General features: G+C 41.9%; 1 protein-coding gene across 1 annotated transcript in view; it reads right to left on the bottom strand.

The window, feature by feature from the left end:
• Positions 1 to 12,575, bottom strand: part of AQP11 (aquaporin 11) — a 15,457-nt gene extending 2,882 nt beyond the window's left edge. The window contains exons 1-3 of the mRNA XM_009286131.1: positions 12,495 to 12,575; positions 11,726 to 12,382; positions 6,163 to 6,279 (exon numbers count right to left, since the gene is read on the bottom strand). Of these exons, the coding sequence (XP_009284406.1) occupies positions 6,163 to 6,279; positions 11,726 to 12,320 (712 nt within the window). The 5' untranslated portion in view covers positions 12,321 to 12,382; positions 12,495 to 12,575. The remainder of the gene's footprint in view (positions 1 to 6,162; positions 6,280 to 11,725; positions 12,383 to 12,494) is intronic.
• Between the last annotated feature and the right edge of the window lie 168 nt (positions 12,576 to 12,743).

Below are 12,743 nucleotides of genomic sequence, written 5' to 3'. Positions count from 1 at the left end.
TGGCATATGGGGACAGCCTGCTCCTGCGCCTTTAAGACTTCCTTCTTGAAGATCGTCCAGCCTTCCTGGACCCCTTTGCCCTTCAGGACCGTCTCCCACGGGACTCTCTCAACCAACGTCCTGAACAGGCCAAAGTCCGCCCTCCGGAAGTCCATGGTTGTGGTTTTGCTGCCCCCCCTCCTTACTTCACCAAGAAGCGAGAATTCTATCATTTCATGGTCGCTAAGCCCAAGACGGCCTCCGACCACCACATCTCCCACCAGTCCTTCTCTGTTTGTAAACAGCAGGTCGAGCGAGGCACCTCCCCTGGTAGGCTCACTTACCAGCTGTGTCAGGAAGTTGTCTTCCACACACTCCAGGAACCTCCTAGACTGCTTCCTCTCTGCCGTGTTGTATTTCCAGCAGACGTCCGGGAAGTTGAAGTCCCCCACGAGAACAAGGGCTAGCGATTGAGAGACTTCTGCCAGCCGCTTGTAGAATGCTTCATCCGCCCCTTCATCCTGGTTGGGTGGTCTATAACAGACTCCCAGCAGGATATCTGCCTTGTTGGCCTTCCCCCTCATCCTTACCCATAAACACTCAACCGTATCATCATCACAATTGTTGAGCTCTAGACAATCGAAACACTCCCTAACATACAGGGCCACCCCACCGCCTCTCCTTCCTCACCTGTCCCTTCTGAAAAGTTTATAGCCATCCATGGTAGCACTCCATCCATTGTTTTGAATGTTTCCATTTTCACCATCTTGTTTTTCTTTGTGTATTTAATGTTTTAATTCTGGTCTGTATAAGCCAAGCCAAAGGCAGAGCAGTTTGACCAGGTGAATCCAACACATGCACCTTCCTGTTGCTATATCAGGCCTCCTTTCTTTGTCGCTGGACATACAAATGACTGAACCAGCAACTCAACCTCCACTCCTCAGCCGATAGGATAAGGCTGAGTTTGCTAGCAGTGTCTGTTTTGACAACCACATTGGTATTAGGTGCTGGGTTTTTTTTGCAGATCATTCTAGTTTAGCGTTTATTCTGAAGCTGAAAAATAGTAAAGTTAGAGATTGTAGGTTCTTTACAAGAAGGGCACCTAAATACAGTATATAAGACCTTTTTTTTTTTTCTTCCTCCTGGAAAAGAATTAGTATATTCTGTTTCAGAAAGGGATTCTGGTTGAGAGCGTTTCTCACCCATTGCTTGTATTTTATGAAGCTTCCTAGATCACAAAAATGCTTATTGGAAGGGGTCTCTAGTCCAATCTCCCACTCAGTGCAGGACTATTGCCTATGCTAGCTAGGTCAGTGTCCCAAAAAACCTCCACGGATGGAGACTGTAGCACTTTTCCAGATAACTTTTTCCACTGTTGCTGCACCCTTCTGAAAGTTTTCCTGGAGTCTAATCTGGACCTCTCACCCCACAGCTTGTGGCCTTGCTGTTGTTACATTGTTTGCCAATACCCAGAACAGTTAATCTCCATCATCCTTTTAAGTACGCTTCAAATAGCCATCGACTGCTCTTAAATCACCCTTTCACCTCATCTTTGTCAGCTTAAACAAGTCCAATTCCCTCATCATCTCCTCACAGATCAGGTACTCCAGGCCCTTCACCATCTTGGTAGTCCTCCACTGGACCCTCTATGTTCTCCACCTTCCTCTTCAACTCTAGACCAGGCATGTTCCAGATGCCACCTCACAAGCCTTGAGTAGAGGGAGACGATAACGTCCCACAGTCTGCTGGCCCCAATTCTCTGAATCACGTGGTTTGTCTTACTCGCAGAGAGACCAACCCGTTGTAATGAACATTCAGGCCACTGTTGAACATACTGAGGAATATCAACTCCAATACTAACACCACAATACTCTGCATCTTACCGGCCATCAATCAACCAGATGTCAACCCACTGATTATTACATTTTGAGGTCAGTGGTTTGGCCAGTTTTTGTTCCATCTAGCAGCCTTTTTGTGTGACCCCTACTTCTTTGACTTTGAACCAAGAATGCTGTGGGAGACGGTGTCAAAAGCCTTACTAAAGTGACGGTATACTACATCCACTGCTCCCCGTTCATTCCCACAGACATTCATTTCATCATGGAAGGCAATCAAGCTGGCTGAGCGTGGATTGCCCTCGCTAAATCGGTGCTGACTGTTCCTGATGACCTTTGTGGTTTTACATGGTTGGAAATGGATTCCAAGACGAGATGCTCCACCATCTTCCCAGTGACTGAGGTTAGACCAACTAGCTTATAGTTCCCTGACGTCTCTTTCTCCTCCTCCTCTTCCTTAAAAGCAGGCATAGTTTTAGCACATTTCCAGTTGTCAGGAAGCTCCTCCAACTGCTGTAACTTCCCGTAAGTGATGGACAACAATAACATCGGCCAGCTCTACCTGCATTTTTAGGTGAATCCCAGGAAAGCCAATGGATTTGCATTCATCCAGCTTCTCTGTCGTTCCTACCCTGTTGCTCCCCCACTATTTATTGCCTCCTTTCCAAAACCTTACTGTTTTACACAGAGGTTTGGGAGCAAACTTTGCTTGGGAACACTGTGGGGGGCAGGGGGGGAAGAGTACCTCAGCCTTTTCTATGTCACCCATCACTAGGTTGTCTCCCCCATCCACCAATGGACCTGCATTTTCTCTGGACTTTTTTTGTGATTAATATATTTGTAACCCTGTATGTCCCTAGTTTTAGTTCCAGCTGAGCTTTGACATTCCTGATTTTGTTCCTAAGTACATGGGCAAAGCTTTTATACTCCTCCTTTGCTGCCTGTCCCTGTTTCTACTTCTTACATGCTCTCCTTTGTTGCTGCCTGTCCCTGTTTCTACTTCTTACAAGCTCTCCTTTGTTCACAGGGAAGCTTCTTGTCTAGCCAGCAGGGAAAGGCTTTGCATCAAAATTCCCAGTCTAACTACACGACAGATTGTTCCTGCACATCAAAATGTGTTACTGAGCTCTCAGTAAGCTTTTTTTGAAAAATCACCTTTCCATGGGATACTTCTGCCATTTGTGGCAGCTTCCGAGGGAATTACTACTGACCTAGCAATTCCCTAAACAAACAGAATTTTGTTCTCCTGAAGTCCAAAGTCTAAACAGTTCTGCTATTTACCTCCCCAGTCTTCCTCTGGACCCTGAACTCTTGCGAGGACTACAACCCAAGTGGCCACATGCACCACCAGTTCTTTCCTGTTTGTGAGCATGTCAAGAACAGGATTTCCACGCACTGGCCCTTCAGTATTTGAATTAGACTTGATTAGTGACAGTTTTCTAGGAACTTCCTTGATTGCATTCACTCACTGCATAAGAGTGTTGCTCTGTCAGATGATGTCTGCATAGCTGAAAACCCCTAGGAGGACCAGGGTCTGGGAGTAGGAGACTTCTGTTAGTTGTTTGTTGAAACCCTCCTTTGCTACCAAGTCCCCGAGGTGCTGATCACTTCACTGCACATGGACTTGCAATTCTTGTTTCTTTGCTAAGCTCCGTGCTTAAGTGTACTGAACTTGATGGAAACCTCTGAATACCCTCTCCTAAGCAGAAAGTTGGACTCGATGATCTTAGAGGTCTTTTCCAACCTCAATGATTCTATGATTCTATGATAACTTGATGGAAACCTCTGAATACCCTCTCCTCTAAGCAGAAAGGTGAAAGTTTCACCTGTAGTCTCCTTCCTTGCTTACCTCCTCCATTTACATCTACTGCTAAGCAACTTTTGTGGCACTTATTTTCTATCCTGACGGTGAAAAAACATTTTCTTCTAAGGAACAGTATTAGTCTTTCTGATAAAACTGATCTAAAGCAGTGGGCATTGATTCTGTTTTTATAGTGTTAGAAACCTAGCAGGATGCTAAGCTGGCACCTGTCCAGGAAAGAGCATCCCATTTTACTGCCCTCGTGTCCAGCATCTTGTCACCAACTCTTCCACTCATAGCTGCCATCTCCCTGGTACTGAAAAAGAAGCATTAGCTCAGTCCCCATAATTACTAATGGTATAATCATGCCTGGACAACTACTATGAATTCCTTTGGCAGTAAAACAGAAACTATCTTTGTTCCACTGGTTCTTACTGCTTCTATGTTCACCGTGCAGAATTTAGGTCTGCCTATGCTAAGTCATAAACGCGTGCTGACATCTATATTTACTACAAGAATTAGCTGGTTTAATGCTACTGGAGAATCACCTTCTCCAGTGAAAAAGGTCAGTGAAGCCATTTTGAAAAATGAGTTCTTAACTACAGTTCCAAGATTATATTCGTGAAAGACCATAAACCACCAGCAGATTTGTTTATCCTAAAAGAAAACTTCCACTTCCTCCTCCTCTTGTGAAGGCGATAATCAATCTTCCTCTTGTTCTAAGTGTCCTTTCTAAGAAAATTGTTTTACAGTTGACGGTTAAGAACTCGCTTGCGGCTATATCAGGGCATCTGTCATATACCGAATGGTCTCAGTCTCCTTGTCCTCACGAGTATTTGCTATGCCCATAAATGAGATCATATTGCACTTTGCACAGGCAATTTGAAGTTTCGTGGTATGCTAGTCCATGGTTCCGCATATGGTAGTTATTACAGCAAATCACAAAAAACTCTGATAGACTCCTAAAAGAATTCCCCAAAATAAGAACAAAGCAATTTAACCATCTAAGGTGCTGATGCTGGGAAAAGTGAGACATCAAATGAGCATATCATTACGACTCTGCCCGTCTCCAGGAAGTCTGAAACAGTATTTCTGCTGACACATGGATTCTGAAAGTAATTTTTACAACTAAATTTAAAATATCCCTTCCCTCATCATCTACTTTTATGATTCTGCTTAGAGGTTCTTTTCACAAGAATTTTATTATCATCATAACAGGTCATTTTCCTAGATGCCTCATCATTTGGTCCAATTTTGGAAGAAAAAATTCTATTCCTATAATTTTCTTATTTTCAAAACGTGTCAGAAAAATTTCATTTCATGTTAGATTTGTAGAGCTGCGCTCCTGTATTCATCAATTCAGTTTTCAAATATAACTCTCTCCTCTGTACTTCCACCTCAGATAGATACCTTACATTTGTTTACAACTCTTGGTTTATCAGATAAGGTCTGTATGTATCCATGAAGCTCCCTTGTTTTGTAACGAGGTATTATATAACCAGCAGACTACTTAGCGCTTCAGGTGATCCACAGACCTGAGATCTGTAACAAAATGTTTGACTACAGTAGTGACACTGCACAAAAAGTGCTGTGTCCTGAGTATTCACGTCTTTACAACTGCTTGGTCTGGAGTTCCTTTCCCTCTAATTAAGAGACAGCATTCAATACATTCTGTATGTATTTTCCATATGTTAACTAACGATAAACCGCTGTTTATGAATTTTCACAAAAATGTAACATTACTCCCTAACCGCATTCTAATTTCCTCAAGTTGTGGTTCCATTTGTGTTAACATCTGTTGATTTTCTTACTCAAGATGAAATCACCTGAAGGCTTTCTGCAAAGCAGTTCTGCGGGATGCATCTTGCTAAGTAAGTAGAACATGGTGTTTCTTCTGAAACACGTTCTGCCTCCTGTTTCTTTAGATCACTTGTCAAAATATTAAAGCCCAAGTACTTACAACCCAGGCAATCTCAAAAAGGATATCAGGCTGAAATCAGTGTTGGTAATACAGAGATGTTTTCGTTATTGAGCTATTAAATCGACAAGCTTCTGTGCTTGCCATGGGGCTTGCTTGCCTTACTGTATATTAGAGTCTAGTGCTCATTAGTGGCTGCTTTTTGCTTTTGCTGCTTGCTGTACTGCTTATCATCTTTTGGGAGGGGACACAGACAAGACAGCCGACCCGGGTGGTGAGCAATTGCATTGTGCATCACTTGCTTTGTATATTCTTTTATCATTATCATTATTTTCCCTTCCTCTTCTGTCCTACTAAATTGTCTTTATCTCAACCCATGAGTTTTACCTTTTTTCTGATTCTCTCCCCCATCCCACTGGGGGGGAATGAGCGAATGGCTGCATGGTGTTTAGCTGACTGCTGGGTTAAACCACAACAACGTGAAATCTAAGGAATATCATATGTTCTGCTAGGACCCAGCTTTGCTGAAGACTACCTGTTTTCTTCTTTGCTGAAGAAACCTATTTCCTGATTTTTGAACCATGTACTAAATAACACTTTCTCAGATACATAAAGTATTAAGAACTTACCTAAGGATGGTGCTATCCAATATACTAGCGAGTAGCTCAAAAATTTGTCATAGAAACAATTTGCATGTAATGAAAAAGCCAATGCTGGGTTAAATATTGCTCCTGTGAGATTTCCACCTGCAATAAAATATACACAATATGAAATCAAACCATCTTTCTTAATATTTATTTTAAATTAATATTGAAATGCAGACACACAATACTACAAGAAATGTACACCCTGCAATAAAATGAATTAGCAGAGACCATTTGAAGAGATAAACTTTTCTGAAGTTATTTATCCGATGATATGTTTAACAGTTTAACTGTTTTCTAAAACGCTTTAAAATAGCTGAAGTGTAGGCTATAACTTCCTTTATCTCTTTCCAGCAAATATTCTTTGAAGAGATGGGTTTGGCTAATGTTGAATGTTTCTATTGATAAAGCTATAAGCTGTTCGACTAATAGTCTGCATCACACTTTTAGATGAGACAGAAATTACAGAAATATTAGTAAACAAATACTGAGCTTTCATTACGTCCCCACGTCGCATGTAACACGTATGCAAGACAATGGAAAAAACTGTCAAGCGCTGTTCTTGCTAAGCTGACCTCTGTAGTTTCTTATTAGAACACTAATATTATCATATCAATTTACAGAACACTAAGGTCATCATATGGTAATAACTTGGGGAAAAGCCTTCACAGTCATTCTATATGTTGCTTGAAGAAAATAAAAGCAAATGCCACTCCACTCTTGAAAAAGGAAGCTTAAAGAAGCCAAGCATCTTTCCTTGCCTCTGACTTCAGATGTAAATGAAGTTGCCTAAACGTTCTCTAAATAACCTGATCTGAACATATTACATTGTGGAGACTAAACTGTAATTACACTGCAGATGAACCTGGAGCTAACTGTGTTTAATTCTGACATATGTTGTTCCTCTCATTGCAATCCTGCAGAAAAAGCATTACTCATAACAAAATTATCTGTATTTCTGTACTATTAGTTACTAACCACCCCATATCTGTTTTATTTATTAATCTATTCCCATAAAATATTATATAATTGTGTCTATTTAGTTTCTTAAAGCTTATTCTTGCTTTTCCCAAATAAGCTAGCATGAGCTTTGAACTTATCCTTTGTACAAATACCATGCTGCTGTAATCCTCCTTTGTTATGAGCATGCAATCATTTACCGAAATTTTTAGTAAGGTCTTTGTCATTCTCCTGTATTTCTCTTTCGATATACTCATTATTTCTTTTACCGTTACTACAGTTTGAGAAGGTTTTAATCTTTGTTGACCTACTCAGTTTACTCTGGTTTTACACTTGTTCTCAACAGCAACTCAGATTTACTGTGCTGTCTGTTACTCTGCACGTTGACACATTAACAACTTCCACTCTTGCCAGGAAGGTCATCTACAATAATTTACTTTGCTTTAAACTATTTATGAATTCACTGCTTCTGCTTTTATATCTGCAAACACACATTTAAGAGTAGAATTTTGCACTCAGGATGCAGTTGCTGTTTCTGAACATCAAACATTAGACAGAGTTTTAACTGCTGTATTTCTTCAATATTCATTACTAATAACAACTGGAATATCAACCATAGGCCAGAGCCACTAATATAATCTTATTTAAAATTAATTATTAAACATCTCAGTCTGTGTACCAGAAAAGATAAGTGATTTTATGGCAAAAGAAGTGTAACATCTTTGCTGTTGTACACATAAAAACTTAAAGTGAAGTAATGTGTGCTTCACACTGTGTGAGAAAGTAATTTTAACTTTTGAAATTACTAAAGGCAAAACCAAAATTAGGAAGAAACTTGGAATTAAAAATATGTATGTCATTTTTACCTTGATATGTTAGGCTCAGAAACATCTAACCAATTTCATAGAATTCTAACTTCATTGTAATATTGCCTGTAAATGAAAAAAGGTGTATTTTTTTCTTCCCCTAATTAAATATTTTCCCAAAGAAAATATCCAAAAATATTCTTTACCAACATGTGTATGCAAGTCTGCATCCTTAGCTTCTGAATCATTCCCTTAATATGCAAAGACATAATATCCTCTTTTTCCTTCTATTCAGTAGAAGAAACGGTGAATGCAGTATTGGGGCTTTTGTGTAGAGCATACACTATTACAAAAATTTGGTCTGTGTAAGTCTATCTGTAAAAAAAAAAAAATCCAAATATTTTTAACTATGAAAAGTAGAAGAAAAACCAAAGGGACAGCTTGTAATTTTGAAAATACTTACTGTACAGTCTGATGTTATTTGTTGCAGTAAGCTGCATGGCATACGTAAGTACCTTTTATGGTGACTTGTCAACATTTATTTTAACTTTACTTAGTCAACCATATAAATACAATGTAATGTTTTTGAGCCCTGTATGTGTATCAATATATTTAGACGGGTGTAAGCCATAGAGATATGGCTATCCTTCAAAATTTTACCCAAATCAAATTTGATTTGGAATAAGAGACATTCCTTCTTGCAGTTCGTTTTTAGACTGCAATCATTCCTCTTATAGGACACAGCTTTCAAACATATAGTAGAACATAATTAATGGAATGAAGTACGGTATACTATGTATGAGATGTATTTTCTAACATTTCTGGTTCATTCACAACAGTAATAAACCCGGATCCTGAAGGCACAACTGATTTGGTTTTTAAAATCAGAGTGTATTTTTACATACATTAGCATGAATTTTATTTTGTAAATTTAATGCACCTTTCTGAGTTTCTAGCTAGAACACTGTATCTGTCAAACTCAAGTTTGAAAAATCATTATTCATACAACATTCTAAACTATTTGCTATTTTTGTAGGAAAAAGGAAGAATGTTACCAGTTTGCCTAAATTAGCATTGCTTTGCCTAAATTTGCACTGGTTGCCTTGCCCTTTGGTGCTGGGTGAGCAAGAAAGATCCATTCCTCTTAAAGAAGCGCTCAAGTTCCTTAAAAACAGTTAACAAAGCGGTGCAAAAGATTTCCTGAGAATGATCCAGCCCAGCTAAGTTAAGCATCTGCCTGTCTTCAAAGCCTGTAGATGAGAACTTGGCCTGCTGGAGGCCGCTATCTGCAACCCCTGATTTGGAAGTCACTCTTCCTATTGTGTGTACGAAGCACCATTTCTCAACCTGGAGGTGGAACAGACAGGGCTAGGGCTACGCCACGAGACCCACAGGATATACTGTGGGTCGTATATATGCACCAGATACAGGTCTGGCCACCTCCCAGGCCCTTCGCTATTGCCTCAGCTACGTGGCATGCTGTCAGGAGGCCGTGCTGAGCGGCCGTGGGAAGGGGGTCCCGATCAGCAGCCCTCAAAATGGAGGGGGCAGGAGAATGGAGGATATCCTGGGGAACGGTTGTGTGTAGACGTGGGCAAAGGGAAAGAGGCAGCAAGACAGGTCTCAGAACCTCTGAGGTGTCCTACATATACCTACCTAACCTTCCACTGAAAAAGAGATCAGTTACAGTGCAAGCCTGTGACTTCATCACAGAAAGAAATTAATAGCAGGAGCCTGCTCCCACACTTGTATAATAGCTCAGTGATAGAAATCTTGGGTTTTACACCCTCCTCTACTTCAAGAGGCTTCAATCCACATCTTAGGAGTGCACAGTAAACACCGGGCTCATGACTACTGCAGGGGGGGATGGTGCTTTTCACCTCTCCTTTTGAACCTGAGTGTACAGCAAAGAGTACAAACCTTAGGAAGCTTGGAGCACAGCAAACAAGAAAGAATTAGATTTTCCACTAAGGAGGGATAAAACTAGGTTCACTATCTGCTCTCTGGAATGCATATATATTTTTATAGTACACTTGATTCTAGATTAAAAGAAATGGAAAGAAAAATGTCCAGGTAGCACAGGCTGTTCTGCACACAATACAGCACAAACTGTGCATGTGAAAGAGGCCCAGGGAGGCCTCGGTAGGTCCGATGCTTCCTAGAAGTACATGCAGATTGATTGAACTAGACAGTTGTAACATGTCCAAGTTTATGACAAGGAAGGGGACTTGGTATGCAGCCTTCTCCTGCTAGAAAAAGATATGAGGCCAGCTTGGCCAACAACACTGGGCATGAATTCTATGTGTGAATTAGCAAAGAGAAAGGCAATGTGACACGTATTATCTTATATGTCTATTTGCTAAGCAGGAAAGGAATGTTAAGAATCAGGAATCCAGCTTTCTATGCTTGTAGAAGAGGCAGGATAATCTTTGGCTACACTTTCACTGCGCAATTCAGAAATGTATTTAATGTGCTAAAATGCATTGACACCTTGCATTGACACCTTGCCTCTGTCTTAAAAAATTAATTTTAAAATGTAGTTCAAATTGCTAAGTTAATTCTCAAAATTCTCCACGGACTTCTTTTAATCTTTCAGGTATCAGCTAATTTCAGCTAAACATAATGAGTAAAGGTTTTTTCATTAATACATCTGAAAATTTGACTGTACTTTATTCTACTATATGCTATTATGTTAGATAGCATAACACAGGCAAACCTTTTGGACAAGATGCCAATGACATTCCAGATATTTGCAGATAAAAGAGTGATCTCCCTCTCTCATAAACAGATTTGATAATTTCCTAGATAACTTCCTCTGTGGTGGGGGCTGTAGCACAAGCAAGGAGCTCTGTAATCATCTCTCTCACCTCCCTGTACCCCAAACTACAGAATCTCCTTCCCAGGACAACCCACTCCCTGCAGGGCAATCCTCAAGTGACAAGTGACATAACTCTGGCACTTCACTGGGGACAACAGGGAGCATCAACAGTCAGCAGAAAGTTCAGAGACTGACTCCCCTCACCTCTTCCTCCCCGCCGGTCCAGAGAGGCTGCGCAGGTGACAGTGTCCCACCTCTGGGAAGCATGAGGTGACAGTCAGGCAGGGGCAAGGACATGGACACAGAGGGCATCACAGAGACAGGAGACTCTTGTAAATGCCATGATACAACAGGAACCTAATTTTGTTCTTTTTTCACATTTCGTTTCACGAGGTATTATTTTATTATTTCCGCATGCGTTCTACAAAGAACCGTTCCTGCTTCCGATTTAAGGATTTAACATAGTTAAATAAACTGCACTGATATGAATTATGCATTATTTAAATGCCAAAGTTCCATATCACTGGTCCGTACCCTGCCGTTGCACAATCAGCATTTTTTTCCTGATGCAGTGGCGCTCTCTCGCAATGCCACTTAGAAATCAGAGCACATTGTATGAAATCTCTCATGCTATATAAAGTCGGATTATGAAACGATCCTTCACTGAGATATTTTAACAGTGTTCTGTGAAACTCTCAGCTGTATTTACTTATAGATTTGACACAGTTTTAAATTCATAACTCATTTCATTCTTAACCCCACACCTGCCTGGAATCTAACCAGGCAAACTTTACATAAACTCCAAATGAACTCTGCATATGTAGGACCAAAGACTTTCCTTGATGCATTTTTTGTACTCTTAAGAAAAATGAATTTGCATCTTAACCCTTTTGAGAAAGTAAAAACCTCCTTCTGTTACAACTTTATTGCAGGAACAGAGAGAAGAAAAAAAAAAAAGACTAACCTGCATACACGAGCATGGTGATGAGAAGAGCAATCAAATGGACTTTGTATTTGGGATTAACACTTTCCACTCGCAGGATGGTCAGCTGGAAGACGACAGAAAAGAGCAGTTCTATGCAGAACGCCTGCATCTCTGTAGTCTGCATGGGGTTGCCGCAGCTCTGTGAGAGTGCTCCAAAATGTGGCTCTGCCATCTCCAGGCTCCAGATAAAGTGCATAAACATTCTGGCAAGCACTGCAGCCATGAACTGAGCGCCGATCTTGAGTCCACCCATCTTGACTGATATCCCACCGCCCCACATTGGCTGCAAAGTGCCACAGGGATTGCATGTGCTGCCAGTCAGAGTCAAGCCGTGCAGGACGGTGAAACCGTAGGTGAGAGTGAGGGCGGTATGCGGCTTTGGCTCCACATTGCCGAGCAGGCAGAGCTCGTTAGTGCAGGCGCAAATCTGGAAGGTGCTAAACATCTCCAAAACGAAAGCGCAAAGGCGCTGGTGGGAGCGCAGCCGGCGGCGGGTTAATCTCCTGCACAGCCCCACTGTTACCATGATGCCGGCCATCAGCAGGAGCGAGGCCCCGACCCCACCGACAGCCATGGCAAGAGTTTCACAGGCCGAAGGACTCGAAGGAGGAGTTCACCCAGGTCCAGGCCCACCACCTATGGGGAGAAAGAAAGTGGGAGAGGGAGGGAAAATGTCCACCCTTTCCCTTCGAGGTAGGAGCCGACTTCTTTCCCCACCTGCCCGCAGCCTGCGAGACGCCTGACTCACCCTCCGCTTGACAGGGAGCAAAGGGCAGGGGAGGCCGGCTTGACAGGGGTGAGGGCAGGGGGATCCCTCGCCCCTCTTCTCCCCGCCAGGGAAGAGTTTAGGAGAAGGAAGGTCTCTCCCGGCGGTGGAAAAGAGGCACGGGAAGGGGGAAGAAAGGGGCTCTGCTTTCCCTCAGCCCCTCCGCCCGCGGTTGGGAGGGGAGGGCCCCGGCCCCCGCTCCCGCCCACGGGGGAACAAGGAGGCGAGCCA

This window comes from Aptenodytes forsteri, unplaced genomic scaffold (genome assembly GCF_000699145.1).
Source record: "Aptenodytes forsteri isolate BGI_AS27 unplaced genomic scaffold, ASM69914v1 Scaffold231, whole genome shotgun sequence".
In the NCBI taxonomy this organism is placed as follows: Eukaryota; Metazoa; Chordata; class Aves; order Sphenisciformes; family Spheniscidae; genus Aptenodytes; species Aptenodytes forsteri.
Note: the sequence above shows the minus strand (reverse complement) of the source record. Positions and strands in the feature narration are given on the sequence as shown.